Source organism: Adiantum capillus-veneris, chromosome 3, assembly GCF_014529385.1.
Source record: "Adiantum capillus-veneris isolate H3 chromosome 3, ASM1452938v2, whole genome shotgun sequence".
Taxonomy (NCBI): Eukaryota; Viridiplantae; Streptophyta; class Polypodiopsida; order Polypodiales; family Pteridaceae; genus Adiantum; species Adiantum capillus-veneris.
Window position 1 is genome coordinate 163,622,834 of NC_140933.1, and position 16,134 is coordinate 163,638,967.

Below are 16,134 nucleotides of genomic sequence, written 5' to 3' on the forward strand. Positions count from 1 at the left end.
CTATGGTCACTTTGCCTTTGCTAGAATATAACTCAAGCTCTTATCCTCTAATTTAGTTTGTGAGGCAAAGGAGAAAAGATTGGACTATACTTATTTAGTAGATCAAGACAATTGTGAAGCAATTGCAGAGTCTAGACGTGATTGATAGATGGTTACCAATACACACACACACACACACACACACACACACACACACACACACACACACATGAAATGGGAGGGGAGGTAACTTTTTCAAATCCATTAGTGGAGGGAGGAGGGAGTATTTCAAAACAATTACCCCTCTTCTTGTGGAGGCCCTTTTAAAAGCAAGAAGGCACGTATGGCAACACGGAAACCAAGCTTTCAGTTTCAGTTTCATTGTTTGCAAGAAAATACATGTATCTAGGAGCAGTTGAATGCTACATGAGGCTAAGTAGTACCCAATTTGCCTCTTTGTTGTCTTTGATCTTGTTTGCCTCTACATGTGCTCATGTTTTGCATAGTTGTCTTGTGCATGAACATTGCCATGCACAACAGATTGTTAGCGCACTCAAGAAAGTTCATGTTTTAGTGGAATATATGGATAGCTAATGGAATCAGTAGCCAACTGACAACCAAGGGTTTGTGTGAATGTGAGAAAGGCCATTTATAAAAGTGACACCATCTAGACGGTGAACACAAAGCTCTAGCAAAATTTAACTCTGAGTGATTGTGTTCTTTCTTGAAAGATTTCTCTTTTATGCATGCAATGTGCCTTGTTGGGCAGCATCCATAGTTGAGGATCAATGGGCGATGAGGGATGGAGATAAGAAGAAGTGCAGTAGAGAAGGGGAGGAAAGATTGTTTGCACGTACAAAATCAATCAACCAAAAACAAGAGAGAGAATTGATTAACACATGATAAGAGACAACATGTAAATGGAACTTTGTTGCCAATGCAATATGAGAGATCGTGGTGTTTACCACGGGCCATTACCGCAAAACAAGAGAGAGGAATTCAAAATAAGGAGAGAGAAACCCTTTTGATGTTCAAGCAGGATTTCACCGCAGGTATTACCGCGTGTATTTCCGCGAATATTGCAGCGTTCATTACCGCTAAGGCCATAGACCCCCTTCCCCCTCTCCCTCTCTCGCGGGTTTCCATTTAAATCCAATACAACTCAAAATGTATTTACACACTACAACTCCTACACTCTCCAGAATGCTTGCTCACTTCACTTAATCTCTCTTTCACTCTAAAAATTCTATACATAAATCATTGAACTCACAACAAAACCATTACAAATACTATTCATAAGCACATAACGAAACATTTGCAAATTAATCATATACTACACCAAGTGAAAGAATGGAGAGTTTTATTAATTCTCATCTTGTATAAGATCTCTACAAGCACTAGGATCCATATTTAGACCCATAGTATTCAAATCAATAAACAAGTTTAGAGATTCTTCCTCCTCTCCATCACCTCCTGTAGAATCATCATCGCTTTCTCCCTCTTCCTCCTCCTCAAGATGACTATTTGCAAGGCTTGGCTGACCTTCTTCAACTTCTACTACATCTTCCTCTGCATCTTGTGGTGATGGTATGATGGGATCAATTACTGGCTCAATGTCCGTCTCTGCAAAGATAGATCTACCCCGCGGCGTGACTGGAATGACATACCAAAGTCTTCTTTGATATATACATGTCACATAAAAGACCTGTACGTCACACACAAAGATAAGCTGATATACATATATTAAATTTTTAGTCTAAGTTAATTGCACATAGCCTAAATTACCTGCTCGCAACTACTAGGATACACAAAGTTGTCAGTTTTTCCCCGATGGAATTGGGTGGAATCCACCATCATGAGCCCATTTTCATGTCTTTTGACCTCACCCGCAAACCATCGGCACTCAAAGACGAATTTGTGAAAAGATCTGAAATACACTTTGATTATTCTCTCTATACTACCACAATATCTGACCTCATCTGTTGTTGTGTCAAAGTTTCCCATCACGCCACAATCATTAGTGGTCCGACGCTCATCTATCTTGCGGGTGCGAAAATGTCGGCCTTCGGACCAAATGGAGTTAAAAATGAGACCCTACAATCACAATGCATAAGAGGTTACATCACATTTCATTAAGTGATTTGCATACATGCATACATAACATATACACACTCACCTTGCACAAGCATCCTCGTGCATACTCCCATTCTTTAGGGCTTATTTGTTCTCCTTGTGCTTTGGCATTGGTCATGGAATTATGGATCCACTCTACTTGAATCAAATTAGGATATTTTGCAAGCTCTTTAGGAAAAGGAGGTGCACGTCTACCTCCATGGGACCTCTTCCATGCATCTCTATCCCTTTCTCTAGCTGCGTGGGCTTCCAAGCACATATTGACCCATTTGGTCATGATAGTGGCATTGAGTAAATAGTAGTTGTTGACTATGGCATGAAACTCTCTATCCATGACCAAGAGTGATCCTTTTACACAGGAAATGGTTGAGTGCTTCCTAGGATCCTCTTCTTCACTCAACAGACGAGGCAATCATGGATCCACTGTGCTGAGATACCGTGAGACATACACAAATGCCTTTTGCACCACCCAATCTTCTGCCATGCTCGCCTGAAAACATTAAAACCACATATTTTTATTAGTAACTCCATAGTGTATAAATGCTATCTATATTGTATTGATTTTGCATACCTCCGGTTGTGACCTCAATGTAACAAAATCCTTTAACACTAGGTTGGTAATGGGACACTTTTATGTCCTGTTAAGTGACCATTTTTCTTGAATTATGTCAAGAGTTTCAAAATGGATTTTGAGGTGCTATCTATCTAGAAATTTGTCTCATGAGCTGAAAAAAACTTGACATTTTTTTGGAATATCAATTCCATCTTTAACATTGTCCTTGCACAACATTTCACAACCTAAACTGTGTGAAAAAACAGGTCCTATTTTTGGCTTTTTTCAACTTTTTGCAACTATACCACTCTAGAATTCATGTTTGTGAGGTCTATAATGCTAGAGAACTATCTTTAGTAGTCCTCAACATGTCCTGATGCTTCTAGGGAGAAATAAATATTAAACTTATAAGTTATGACCAAATTACAAAAATTATCAAATCCTACTTTTTAGCCAATTTTATCTCTTCTATGATTTTTTTGGTGGATTTCATGATATCCAAATGCATTTTTGATTTTCTATGTCGCATATTGTAAATAAAGCTAACATTCCTTGAGTTTTGGGGCACCTAATACCCTATTTTGCATAGTTCACAATGATGGTTGATTTTTTCAATTATAGAAGAAAATGAAACATTCTAGTATATCAAGTATATCTTTTTCAATATTGTTAGTTTCTTGTGACAACTACATGCATTTTGTAGGTAGTAACCATATCTAGTCATAAGGATCAAATTTGGCTAGATATTGAATAGTTTCTATGGGATTCTACAACTCATATTGTTGAACCCAGTTTTTTCATGTCTACTGTATTTAACACTTCATCTTTGTCCCCAAGATTCCCCTAGGTAAGAGATGTATTATTCTTTTGACATGCTCCATGGCTCCTTCTGAACATAAAGGACAATAGGAAACTAAGAAAACATGCATATATTATTTGTATTGAGCGTGGCTATAGAAACTTTGATGATAGGTTTGCAGAATGGTAAAAACTCAACTTTTTTGTACCTATTTATTTTGGCAAAACAAAAAATAGTGAGTGAGAAGCAATCATATGTTATGATCACCAACCCATGGAAGTTAACTAGGGAATTTATCTCAAGTCCTACAAAAATCCCTAATCTTATTTTTATGCAACAAAACGTAAGAAATGATTGTTTTGTTGAAAATTCACTGGTCCATCAACTTTGGAGGCTTGGTGAGACCAAAAGATGAGAAATTTTACAAGTTTCTTATTTTTTCCATGTTTAGTAGGCACTGAACTATAACCTCATGAAAGGATTTTACAAAATGAGTGGATCTACTATGGTTTTGGAGGTTTTTTTCAAAACCCTGAAAGGACACTTTTATGCCTTGTTAGGTTACCAACCTAGTGTTAAAGTCTTCAAGAATCTCTCCAAGAAGAACATACATCTAGAGTGAACCACCCCACAAATGGAAATCTCCTCAACAAGGTGAAGCAATAGGTGTATTTGGCTAACAAGGATTGTACGTGGGAATGCATCCTCAATAGCACACACTGCCTCTACTGCTAGCTGATGGGCTACTAGTATGGCTTCTACTTCTATCTCCTTGGAGCATACAAATCTACAGGGCACAAATAATATAGTAGATGAAAAAAATTCCATTGTTCATGCATGCACAACATGATATAGTACTTGAAAAAAACCCATTACCTCACAATCTCACCCACTTTGAATATTGCAGCCTTCACCTTAGTGTCCCCATAACCATTAATAGTTATGAGAAGTACAAACTACAAACAATAAAACATCTTAGTGAATGTCAACCTATATATAAGGACACATAGACACCACAAACTGTTCTACTCTTACCTGAAGGATTTTATGCCAATCATGGGATTTCAATCCATACAATTGAGTGGAGCCACCCTTTTTGGTTTTTGTGAAAGCACCTTTGAGTGATCGCATATATCCCGTTGGAGTTCTGATGGATGCAATAAACATGCATAGGGTCCAATAAGTGCTGAATTTTCAACGAAGCCCAATAGGGGAGCGACAAGAAGATTGAGTACCTCGACATACCCTTTGTCAACCCAGTGGGAGGCGGTGAGGTACCATGATGCTCCTCCCAATGCTTCGCCCAATCAGCCATGTTCCAATGGAACGGTTGCACTCCATTGATAGGGGGAGCATATCTACGATGTGAAGGAGGTAGGAAGCGATGGTTGTTGGGATAGATCACCTTCCCAAGAAGAGGAGGTCTCTCTGTCACAAGGGAACGGACACAAGTGGGACACACACTATGTCTAGATGTTGCCAATCCTACCAAGAGGTAAACAAACATAACACATGAGATGATAAACCTAAAGCAAAGAGTACAATTAACATGGGCATACTTACCAGATACCTCTCCAAATCCTAGGTAATCATGCATGGTCCACATGAGGATGCACTTGATGATGGCTTTGCGGTCTCGTGGTGGCCGTGAAATTTCAATGACATCTATGCCTCTCCATAGTTCTTGAAGCTCATCAATAAGAGGCTGCAGATATACATCCATGTTTTTTACCTTGTGCTTTCCTGGAATGAGAAATGATAGTAAAATGTTTCCTTGTTTTGTTGCCTCCCAAGGAGGAATATTGTAGTTTACAACCACCACCGGCCAAGTGCTCCATGAAGTAGAGCGGTGTCCAAATGGATTCACTCCATCACTAGCTAACCCAATCCTCAAGTGACGAGGCTCATCTCTGAACTCTGTCCATGTGTCCTCTATGTGGTTCCACGCTGGTGAGTCAGCTGGCACTCTCATAATACCATCTGTGGAGTGATTTTTTGCATGCCAACTCAAAAGCTCGCTCGTACCCTTCGATCTAAACATGTGTTGGATGCGAGGTATGAGTGGAAAATGCCTCAAAACTTTACGTGGAATTTTGTTGCTTTGCATTCCTTCTTTGAACCTAGGCTCCCCGCACGATGGACATGTGTCACAATCGGCATGCTCATTACGAAAGAGCACACAATCGTTCACGCAAGCATGAATGCGATCATAATCCATCCCTAATGTAGTCACCACTTTGCATGCTTTTTGTCTATTCTCTGGCATGTTATTGCCAGCTGGCAGCATCTTTCCTAGCAACCTATCACAAGAAGAAAGTACATTAGAAGCTAATTTATGCACTCCACAAGCATCCTTCACAATCTGTATACATACCTCAAAAGTGCGTCGACACTAGCATTGCTCCATCCAAACATTGCCTGAAGGTTAAGGACTTCGAGAGATGCCCTTAAAATGGAGTAAGAGCATATATCATATAGTGCGGTGTGTGCCGAATTGAGTAGCTCACTCCTCCTTCTTTCGGAAGCTTCTTTGCATGCACGCTTTGGTTCATGCTCCTCCTCTCGTGCAAGGAGATCCTCAAACATTCTATGCAAATGGTCGTCTTCTGCATCCACGTAAGGAGATGGGATGTGGTCACGCGTAGAGTGAGAAGCAGTTGGCTGATTTGATGTGCTTCCTCCCTCTCTAATGGATTCATGGCGCATGCGCTCTTCCACCCTCCTTTCCCCTTCTCCACCAACCACACGCCAATGAGGGGTGACCTCAATAACCGCTACAATTCGCGGATCGTTTGTTACCATTCGTGCATGCTAAGTCGAGGAATGGCGCATTTGCACCGCACGCATGGGCATGGTAATCGCTCGGCCAACCACCGTGATCTATCCGGTTCAGTGGACGGGCCAAACTCATCCCAAGCAACCTACATTAATAAATTACATACACTATGTAACATTTAATGGCCTAATAACTTGTGTGTAGCGGAAATGAGCATGAACATAGTGGGCATTTCATTAGAATAGATTCCTAATAAGAATTACAAGAGTGCTTGGGTGGAGAGAGCAACAAAAATCATAACACCTAGTTAGATAGCATCGACAATACTTTCAAAAGAGAGAGAAATTAAGCTAATGACAACAGTTGAGGACCGGATTTGCATGGAGCCGGTCCCCCCTCCAAAAGGCTTTGTATTATGGTTTCTCCCATCAAGAGAGACATTGTACAATACAATTCTTTGTGTTCCTTCAAGACTAGCTAGTGCAATGAAGATGAAAGCTTCATGCACTAAGCAAAACACTTAGCAAACACAACTTGAATTATCCCCATTCTCAGATCCAAGACCTCACACACCTTCGAAGATGGTGAGCATTAGCAGGGTATGAGAGTAGATTGAGAGGAAGGAGTATCTTACGAGAAAGATGTACATCTCCTCACATAATCACTCATATTAGCATAGCTTAGCTTAGTAATTAGCTTGGTAGAGGAGATGAGCATGCATTGAAGCTTGGCTCTTGGTTGGATTTGCATCCACAAGCCAAGAGTGTGTTGATGTAGGCTTCTATCTCACAAGCTTGGAGTAGGTGATGAGCTCTCCATTAAAGCTTGGGAAGAGATAGTCTTCTCTTTCTTCACACATGAGATTGTGTGAGTGTGTGTGTGATAATTCCTTGCAAAAATCAGCCCCCTCTCTCTCTTGGGAGAGCCCTCTTGCTGAGCCCTCATTGGCTCTCCCCAAGTCAAGCCAATGACTATTAAGCAGCATAAGTGATATCCTTTTGACATGTGTCCCCCTTTCCCCTTTTGTGAGAGCTTTACGTCATTAAATAATTAAACTAAACTCTCATTGGACCCCTTTGCCTCCTGGCCAATAGGAATCAGGCAAGCCATTGGGCTCCTGAATGCTCATTGGACCCCTTGTGAGACTTCCCAATAGTCTTCTAGGAGACTTAAATCTAATTGGTTTCTTTTATTAAATGTTTTTAAATTAATTAAACTAGATTTACTCTAGCTTAATTCTCATTGGTCCACTTCAAAGGTCATCCAATAGAACCTGGGCACACCTTGTGGGCATCTGGCCTAGGGAGCTGACATGTGTCCCTCATTCCCTTTGTGTAATGGGAGCTTGTGTGTGTGTGTGTGTGTGTATGTCTTTCTCTCTCATCCCCTAGAAGAAGGGCTCGCCCCCTCCCATGTAGTGATATGTGTTGACTTTGGAGAGCACACAAAGCATCCAATTTCCCCCTAAGCTTTAACCCTTTGGACACAACCTTTGAATTTTGGAACCTTAGCATTTTGGAAGTCTTAATGGGCTGAACCTTAGGGTCTTTTTAGCCCATTGTTGCACATGGATCTTTTGCAGATGGCCGCCCATTTAGATCCCTATTTTCCCTTCTTTGGATCCCTACTGTGGCCGGTCTGCTAGCTTAACCAATATTCTGGCCTTTTCTCCCCTGGTACTTCCCCACATTAAATGATCAGTTTAATATGATAAAATCATTTAGGAGAATTAGATATTGATTATTATGACATTACCTCTCTCTTGAAATCATAGTCGTCCTCGACTATGGTGTAGAGAAGATAAAGCATATCCATGAGTCCTTTTCTTAGCGGGTAGAGGATCCCTATGTTACCCTAAGACATCATTCCACAATGGATGACTAGTCCATTTGGCTCTTGAGAGCCTTAGGCTGCCGCAAGCATGTCTGCACATTAGTCCTATCAGTCTTCCATAATAGAGTGACAAGCTCTACTTGGTGTTTGGGAGACGTCGTCTCCGCAAACTTGATCTAAGCATGCATACTTCTTCATTTTTGTGCACAATAAAGAAAAATAAAGTCTTATAAGACAAAAAATTTATTCATTTTTAACATTTTGTACATTTGCTTACTCATTGGGAAGCTTTGTAAGCATTGAGAAGGTTTAGGTTATCCTTTAATTGTATGCCTTGCATCCATCTAGCATCTTCAAAAGGATAATTCTTAAACTTAATAAGATATCGTCGGATAGTCTTACCACCTCTTAGCACCTTGTCCTCATGTCGGAGAATGGACTCGGGCTGTAGCACCTCCTCTTGGTCCTCGATCTCCAGCGGGTCTTCAATAGTTGGTTCTTGAAGTGGCTCTCCCCTGTAAGGCTTTAATAGGCTCACATGGAAAGCATTGTGTATGATCCAATGATTGGGCAACTTGAGTTGATAGGCCATCTCATTGATTGGCCTAAGAATATGAAAGGGACCATAGTACCTTTTTGCTAGTTTAGCATAGTACTTTTGGTGGCCCGTAGGATTCTTGCCCGTCGTGTGCCTTAATCGAGCCTTGGGAAACTTTAACAAGACCCAATCATTTTCTTTAAAGGCTTGGGCTCTTCTGTGCTTGTCAGCAGCAGCCTTTTGCCTTTGCTGTGAGATAGAGATAGCATCCTTAATCTTTTGGAAAGATTCTTGTAGGTCTCGGCTATACTCATTTGCAGCGAATATCTTCCCATGTACCTTAAGTAGCAAGGGAATTTTTGATCTTCCCTCAATTACCTTGAAAGGTGCTTTTCCTGTGGAAGTATGTACAGTGTTATTCTAAGCATAGTCCACTAAGGGTAAGTACTTCTCCCATTGGGATCTTTGATCTACTTCCTTTACATAGGCTTTTAGTAGATCAAGAATGGTTAGGTTAGCTATTTCACTTTGGCCATCCATTTGTGGATGATAGGCCAAAGAGAAGTTTAGCCTTGTCCCTAAATTCTCAAAGAGACCGTTCCAGAAATTACTGGTCATTCTAGGATCTCTATCCGACACTTATGGACATTGGCAAGCCATGGTACTTGAAAATTTGTGAAATGAAGAGGGTTGCCATTTGATGGGCTTTGATAGTCTTTTCGACAGGTATAAAATGAGCTTGTTTACTGAACCTGTCTACTATCGTCCATATTCTAGTATTCCCATGGATAGACTTAAGCAATCCAAAGATAAAATCCATGGATATGCTCTCCCATGGTGAATTAGGGATTGGCAAGGGTTGAAGCAATCCAAGTTGCTTCCCTCTATCAAATTTTGTCTTTTGGCATACCACACATTTAGAAACATACTCTTGTATGTTCACTTTTATGGTAGGCCAATAGAAATATGTTTCAATTCCCTTTAAGGTAGACTGAATCCCTCTATGCCCCGCATAAGGTGGAGCATGAGATTCATACATTACTTTCTCATGTAGTGAGTTAGTAATGCATAGTCTATTGCCATAGAGAAGATAACCATCTTGTAAGGTAAATGGTTCTTCTTTCTTCCCTAATGCAAGGGCTGAAAATCACATCTCTAAAATCGGGATCAATAGCCTACTCATCTATCATTGAAGATAGATCATTGTGAGTTGCTATGGAAACCGCATTCACTCTCGGCCATCTTGAGAGTGCATCAACTACTTGATTATGATTGCCAGCAATGTGAGCAATATGAAAATGAAATTGCGACTTCACCATCACTTTCATAAGAGGAAGAGGATGAAGAAGATGGAGAAGAGCATGTCCTCTTTCTCGCCTTTTTCTTCTCTTGCTTTTTATCATCCCTCTTTGAATTGTGGTGAGGAGAAGATTATGATGGTCTTCTCCGCTTTGGTGGTGATGGAGAGCATTTAGCCCGCCGTCTTCGTGGAGCCATCTCCACCGAGGTGGCGGGAGACTCGCTTCTTTCTCGTTCCTTCGGTGGAGGCTCTTGGTTCTCCTTTGGGAAGGAGATGCATCATCAAGAAGTAAATTCTTGAGCCCTTCATAGGGATTCTCTTCTTCTTCCCGAATCGGAGAGAGACCTCTTTTCGTAGTCTCACAAGGAGGCTTCCTAGGTATTCTCTCGTCATGGTGATGAGCTTGGAGAATCCCGTGAGCACGGAGCTGCCATTGCACTTCACTTTGGAGAGATGGATTTCCCATGTCTTGTTGAAGCCTAGAAACAAGATAGTTAACAAGCATTGAAGCAACATTAGTAGCTTGCTCATGAGCAAAATCAAAGTTATCAACATTAATTTCACTCTCTTTACTATTGTAAGCCATTCTAACAACTTTTAGGTGTAAACTTTTTAGGTGTACTTTGGCACTTCAAGCCCTAGTTGCTACTCCTCTTTACCCCTTTAGAAAAAGCACTCAAGCTATTGTACCCGCAGCTCGAATACCATTAATTGCAAGGAATAGAAGAGAGGGTCTTTCGACACCAAAACAACACCGGCTCCTGTCAAGCTTCTAATAGCTCAATAGTGGTTAAGTCGTAGGCAAGTCGTAGGAAAGCCCCGTAGGACTCCACTATTAAGACCATAGATCTCGACGCTGATGCCCCGTTAATTGCACAAAGGCAGGAGCACTGCAAGGCTGAAAAATCCCTATTCTACTTACTCACAGGCAATTAATAATACCAACCATTTGTAGCTAGCTTGAGGACCTCCCTTCTTGAGCAAGAAAAGAGAAACCTTGTGCTCTGATACCAATGTAACATTTAATGGCCTAATAACTTGTGTGTATCGGGAAATGAGCATGAACATAGTGGGCATTTCATTAGAATAGATTCCCAATGAGAATTACAAGAGTGCTTGGGTGGAGAGAGCAACAAAAATCATAACACCCAGTTAGATAGCATTGACAATACTTTCAAAAGAGAGAGAAATTAAGCTAATGACAACAATTGAGGACCGGATTTTCATGGAGCCGGTCCCCCCTCCAAAAGTCTTTGTATTATGGTTTCTCCCATCAAGAGAGACATTGTACAATACAATTCTTTGTGTTCCTTCAAGACTAGCTAGTGCAATGAAGATGAAAGCTTCATGCACTAAGCAAAACACTTAGCAAACACAACTTGAATTATCCCCGTTCTCAGATCCAAGACCTCACACACCTTCGAAGATGGTGAGCATTAGCAGGGTATGAGAGTAGATTGAGAGGAAGAAGGAGTATCTTACGAGAAAGATGTACATCTCCTCACATAATCACTCATATTAGCATAGCTTAGCTTAGTAATTAGCTTGGTAGAGGAGATGAGCATGCATTGAAGCTTGGCTCTTGGTTGGATTTGCATCCACATGCCAAGAGTGTGTTGATGTAGGCTTCTATCTCACAAGCTTGGAGTAGGTGATGAGCTCTCCATTAAAGCTTGGGAAGAGATAGTCTTCTCTTTCTTCACACATGAGATTGTGTGTGTGATAATTCCTTGCAAAAATCAGCCCCCTCTCTCTCTTGGGAGAGCCCTCTTGCTGAGCCCTCATTGGCTCTCCCCAAGTCAAGCCAATGACTATTAAGCAGCATAAGTGATATCCTTTTGACATGTGTCCCCCTTTCCCCTTTTGTGAGAGCTTTACGTCATTAAATAATTAAACTAAACTCTCATTGGACCCCTTTGCCTCCTGGCCAATAGGAATCAGGCAAGCCATTGGGCTCCTGAATGCTCATTGGACCCCTTGTGAGACTTCCCAATAGTCTTCTAGGAGACTTAAATCTAATTGGTTTCTTTTATTAAATGTTTTTAAATTAATTAAACTAGATTTACTCTAGCTTAATTCTCATTGGTCCACTTCAAAGGTCATCCAATAGAACCTGGGCACACCTTGTGGGCATCTGGCCTAGGGAGCTGACATGTGTCCCTCATTCCCTTTGTGTAATGGGAGCCTGTGTGTGTGTGTGTGTGTGTGTGTGTGTGTGTGTATGTATTTCTCTCTCATCCCCTAGAAGAAGGGCTCGCCCCCTCCCATGTAGGGATATGTGTTGACTTTGGAGAGCACACAAAGCATCCAATTTCCCCCTAAGCTTTAACCCTTTGGACACAACCTTTGAATTTTGGAACCTTAGCATTTTGGAAGTCTTAATGGGCTGAACCTTAGGGTCTTTTTAGCCCATTGTTGCACATGGCTCTTTTGAAGATGCCCCCCCCTTTGGATCCCTACTGTGGCCGGTCTGCTAGCTTAACCAATATTCTAGTCTTTTCTCCCCTGGCACTTCCCCACATTAAATGATCAGTTTAATATGAGAAAATCATTTAGGAGAATTAGATATTGATTATTATGACACACTAATTAAAATCAAATTACCAAAAAATAGGGGCACAAAATATCAGTAAAAAGTAAGAATTAAACTTTTAGGTAAAATGTCATTTTCAAAGTACTAAGAATACTTTCATTTTATATATATTTTATAAAAAACATAGTACCAATTGATTTTGAGGATCAATAGTAATAATGTCAGAACGTGGCCATCTATGTGTATGGCCCGAAATTGCACCGCGGTGATAGAGGCGAAAATGAACGCGGTGATGCAGGCGGTAATATGCGCGGAAATTCAATTTTCAAATTTTTTTATAAATAGGGGCACCCGCGTGCCCTGCAAAGTTCAAAGACCTAAAATTCGAATTTTATCGTCTTCTCCACAGAAGTCGAGAGCGCGAACCTCACAACCTTGAGCTCTACCTCCATCTCTACTCTTCTACTCTCCACCATCTCTACTCTTCCACTCTCCTACACTCTTCTACCCTCTCCCAACAAGCTCTTCAATTCCATGTAAGTTTTGTTGTTATGTTTTTTGATTTTTTCACATGCATCCACACATGCATACACACACACACGCATACACACATGCATACACTCATACAAATGCAGGCACACACACGCATACACACATGCATACTGTTAGGAAATAAGACGTAGCTAAATAGATAATTGAGTAGATTACTTAACACTAGAATGGTAACAGGACACTTTTATGTCCTTGGACACTTTTGTGTCCTGTTAAGTGACCATTTTGCTTGAATTATTTGAAGAGTATGAAAATGAATTTCTAGGTGCTATATATCCACAAAGTTGCCTTATGAGCTGAAAAAAACTTAGCATTTTTTTTGGAGCATCGATCTCACCATTAACCTTACTCTTGCACAACATTTTCGAACCTAAACTGTGTGAAAAAATGGGTCCTGTTTTTGGCATTTTTTTCAATTTCTGGCAACTATACCACTCTAAACTTCATGTTTGTGAGGTTTAGATGGCTAAAGGTTAGTCCTTCATAGTTCTCAACATGTTTTGATGCTTGTAGGCAGACCTAAGTGTTAAAATTGAAAGTTTTGGCCAAAATTAGCACTTTTATGATTTTTTTGGTGGCTTTCTTGATATCCAAATTCAATTTTGATTGTGTAAGTGTAATGTATAACATAAAGCTAATCTTCCTTGAGTTTTGGGGGACCTAATATGCTATATAGCATAGTATATGATGATGGTTAAGTTTTTTGATTGCTGAAGAATACGATACATTTTAGAGTAGCAAGTATAACTTTCTCAATATTGCTAGTTTCTTAGGCCAATTGTGTGTATTTTGTAGGTAGAAACCATATCTAATCATAGACTACAAACTCGGCTAGATATTGAGTAGTTTCTATGGGTTTCTAGAGGTCATAATGCTAAACCCAGTTTTTTCATGTTTGCTGTATTTAGCACTTTATCATTGCCCCCAAGGTTCCAATTGTAAGAGATCCATTATCCTTTTGACATGCTCCATGGCTCCTTTTGAATCCAAAGGCCCAAAGTAAACTAAGAAAACATGTATATAGTATCTGTATTGAGCGTGACTATAGCAACTTTGAGGATAGGTCCGCAGAATGTCAAAAATGCAACTTTTTTGTACCTTTTCTTTTTGCCCAAAAAAAATTAGTGAGGTAAAAGCAACCATATGTTTTGGTCACCAACCCATTGAAGTTAATGAGGCATTTTATCTCATGTCCTACAAAAATCCCCACTCTTATTTATATGCAATCAATCGTAAGAAATTGCTGTTTTGGGCAAAATGCATTGGTCCATCAACTTTGGAGGCTTGTAGTGACCAAGGGATGAGAAAATTTACAAGTTTCTCATTTTTTCCATATGTAGTAGTTATTGAACTATAAGCTCATGAAAGGATTTTTTAAAATGAGTGGATCTACTATGGTTTTGGAATTTTTTCCCAAAACCCTGAAAGGACACTTTTATGTCCTGCTAGGTTACCATTCTAGTGTTAATGGAGAGAGACATATTTATATACACGAGATTATAGAGTAGAGAGAGAGAGAGAGAGAGAGAGTACACACGATATACGTGGTTCACCCAATGTGGGCTACGTCCACGGGAAAGCAGCCACTCAATGGCTTTAGTACTTCAAAACAAGAAGTAGTTTACAAAGGGATTATACCCTTAATGGAGCTCCCGCCTTGCTTCACTCTCACCACCTCACACTCACCTTGTTGCATCAGCTTCAAACTATGAAATGTGTGTAGAAATGGCCTCCTTTTATAGGCCAAAAGGGCTGCCCTCTCCTATGAGAGACAGCCATGTGTAGCCGCCCTTGTGCGAATAAGTCCAAATCGGACCCTCCAATCCGCCCATGTGTGGTCACCCTTGAGAAGACAAGTCCGCTTTTGAATTCGGCCACCGGCCATTGAATTCGGCTACCGGCCACCGGCCATTGACTTCCGACCACTGGCCATTGACTACCGGCCACCGGCCAACCGACCGGTTGTTTTCTTACCACTTTCCGCCCCCGAGGCCTTTAAAGTTGCCCCTAATTCTTGTCCGTGAAAATTTTGGTTTCCGGTGAGTGATTTTCCTTCACGCACGATGGCTTCTCCTCATAATGGGGGCCTTACAAATGTGCGCTTTTACCACATAAAATTACAAGGGTAAATCAGGCTGCATACTTAACAATCTCCCACTTGGAGATTGATCTCCAAACCAAACCTGTAACTGCTTTCCATTCTGGCTTCTTATCCTTGAATGCTGATTGAAGATGAGCAAAAGCTCAACTTCTCCTTGTTGACCACCTTTGTAAACATGTCTGTAGGATTTTCACTTGTATGCACCTTTCCTAGCTTTAGTTGTCCCTCTTCCAAAAGAGTGTGTATGAAGTGATATCTCACCTCAATATGCTTTTTCCTTGAATGAAAGGCTGAGTTCTTCGTAAGATGGATAGCGCTTTGGCTATCACTGTACAAGACACAGTTGTCTTGTTTGAATCCAAGCTCTTCTAAGAATCTGTGAAGCCACAGAATTTCTTTGCTTGCCTCCGTCATTGCTACATACTCTGCTTCCGTGGTAGAAAGTGAAACCACTTTCTGTAGCTTTGAAGCCCAGCTTACTGCTGTGCCTCCAACCGTGAGCACATAGCCAGTAGTGCTCCTTCGAGTATCTTTGTCACCTGCCATATCTGCATCAGCATACCCTTCTAGAAAAATATCAGTTCCTCCAAAATATAAAACATTTGTTGTTGTCCCTTTTAGATACCTAAGTATCCACTTCACAGCTTGCCAATGCTCTTTACCTGGGTTGTCCATGAACCTACTCACAACTCCCACTGCATGTGAAATGTCTGGCCTTGTCTAGACCATAGCATACATTAAAGAACCTACCGCTGCAGCATATGGAACTTTAGACATATAGGCTATCTCCTCTTGTGTCTTTGGACACATATCCTTCGTTAGTTTAAAATGACCAGCCAAAGGTGTAGAAATTGGTTTTGCATTTTGCATTGCAAACCTTTCTAGTACCTTCTTGATGTAATCTTCTTGAGATAGCTTTATTGTCTTCTTCGTCGTGTCCCTTGATATTTTCATACCAAGTATCCTCTTTGCAACACCTAAATCTTTCATTGAAAAAGATTTGGACAGCTCCTCTTTTAGGTCTTTGATGTCCTACA

The 16,134-nt window shown here is 40.6% G+C and overlaps 1 protein-coding gene across 1 annotated transcript in view; it reads right to left on the reverse strand.

Annotated features, from left to right (window-relative positions):
- LOC147462101 (uncharacterized) overlaps window positions 1-6,266 on the reverse strand; it is a 61,477-nt gene extending 55,211 nt beyond the window's left edge. Inside the window, exons 1-10 of the mRNA XM_086507075.1 lie at window positions 6,203-6,266; window positions 4,870-4,949; window positions 4,500-4,556; window positions 4,341-4,420; window positions 4,034-4,251; window positions 2,684-2,721; window positions 2,582-2,602; window positions 2,156-2,245; window positions 1,954-2,073; window positions 1,643-1,684 (exon numbers count right to left, since the gene is read on the reverse strand). Of these exons, the coding sequence (XP_086363201.1) occupies window positions 1,643-1,684; window positions 1,954-2,073; window positions 2,156-2,245; window positions 2,582-2,602; window positions 2,684-2,721; window positions 4,034-4,251; window positions 4,341-4,420; window positions 4,500-4,556; window positions 4,870-4,949; window positions 6,203-6,266 (810 nt within the window). The remainder of the gene's footprint in view (window positions 1-1,642; window positions 1,685-1,953; window positions 2,074-2,155; window positions 2,246-2,581; window positions 2,603-2,683; window positions 2,722-4,033; window positions 4,252-4,340; window positions 4,421-4,499; window positions 4,557-4,869; window positions 4,950-6,202) is intronic.
- Window positions 6,267-16,134: the final 9,868 nt, after the last annotated feature.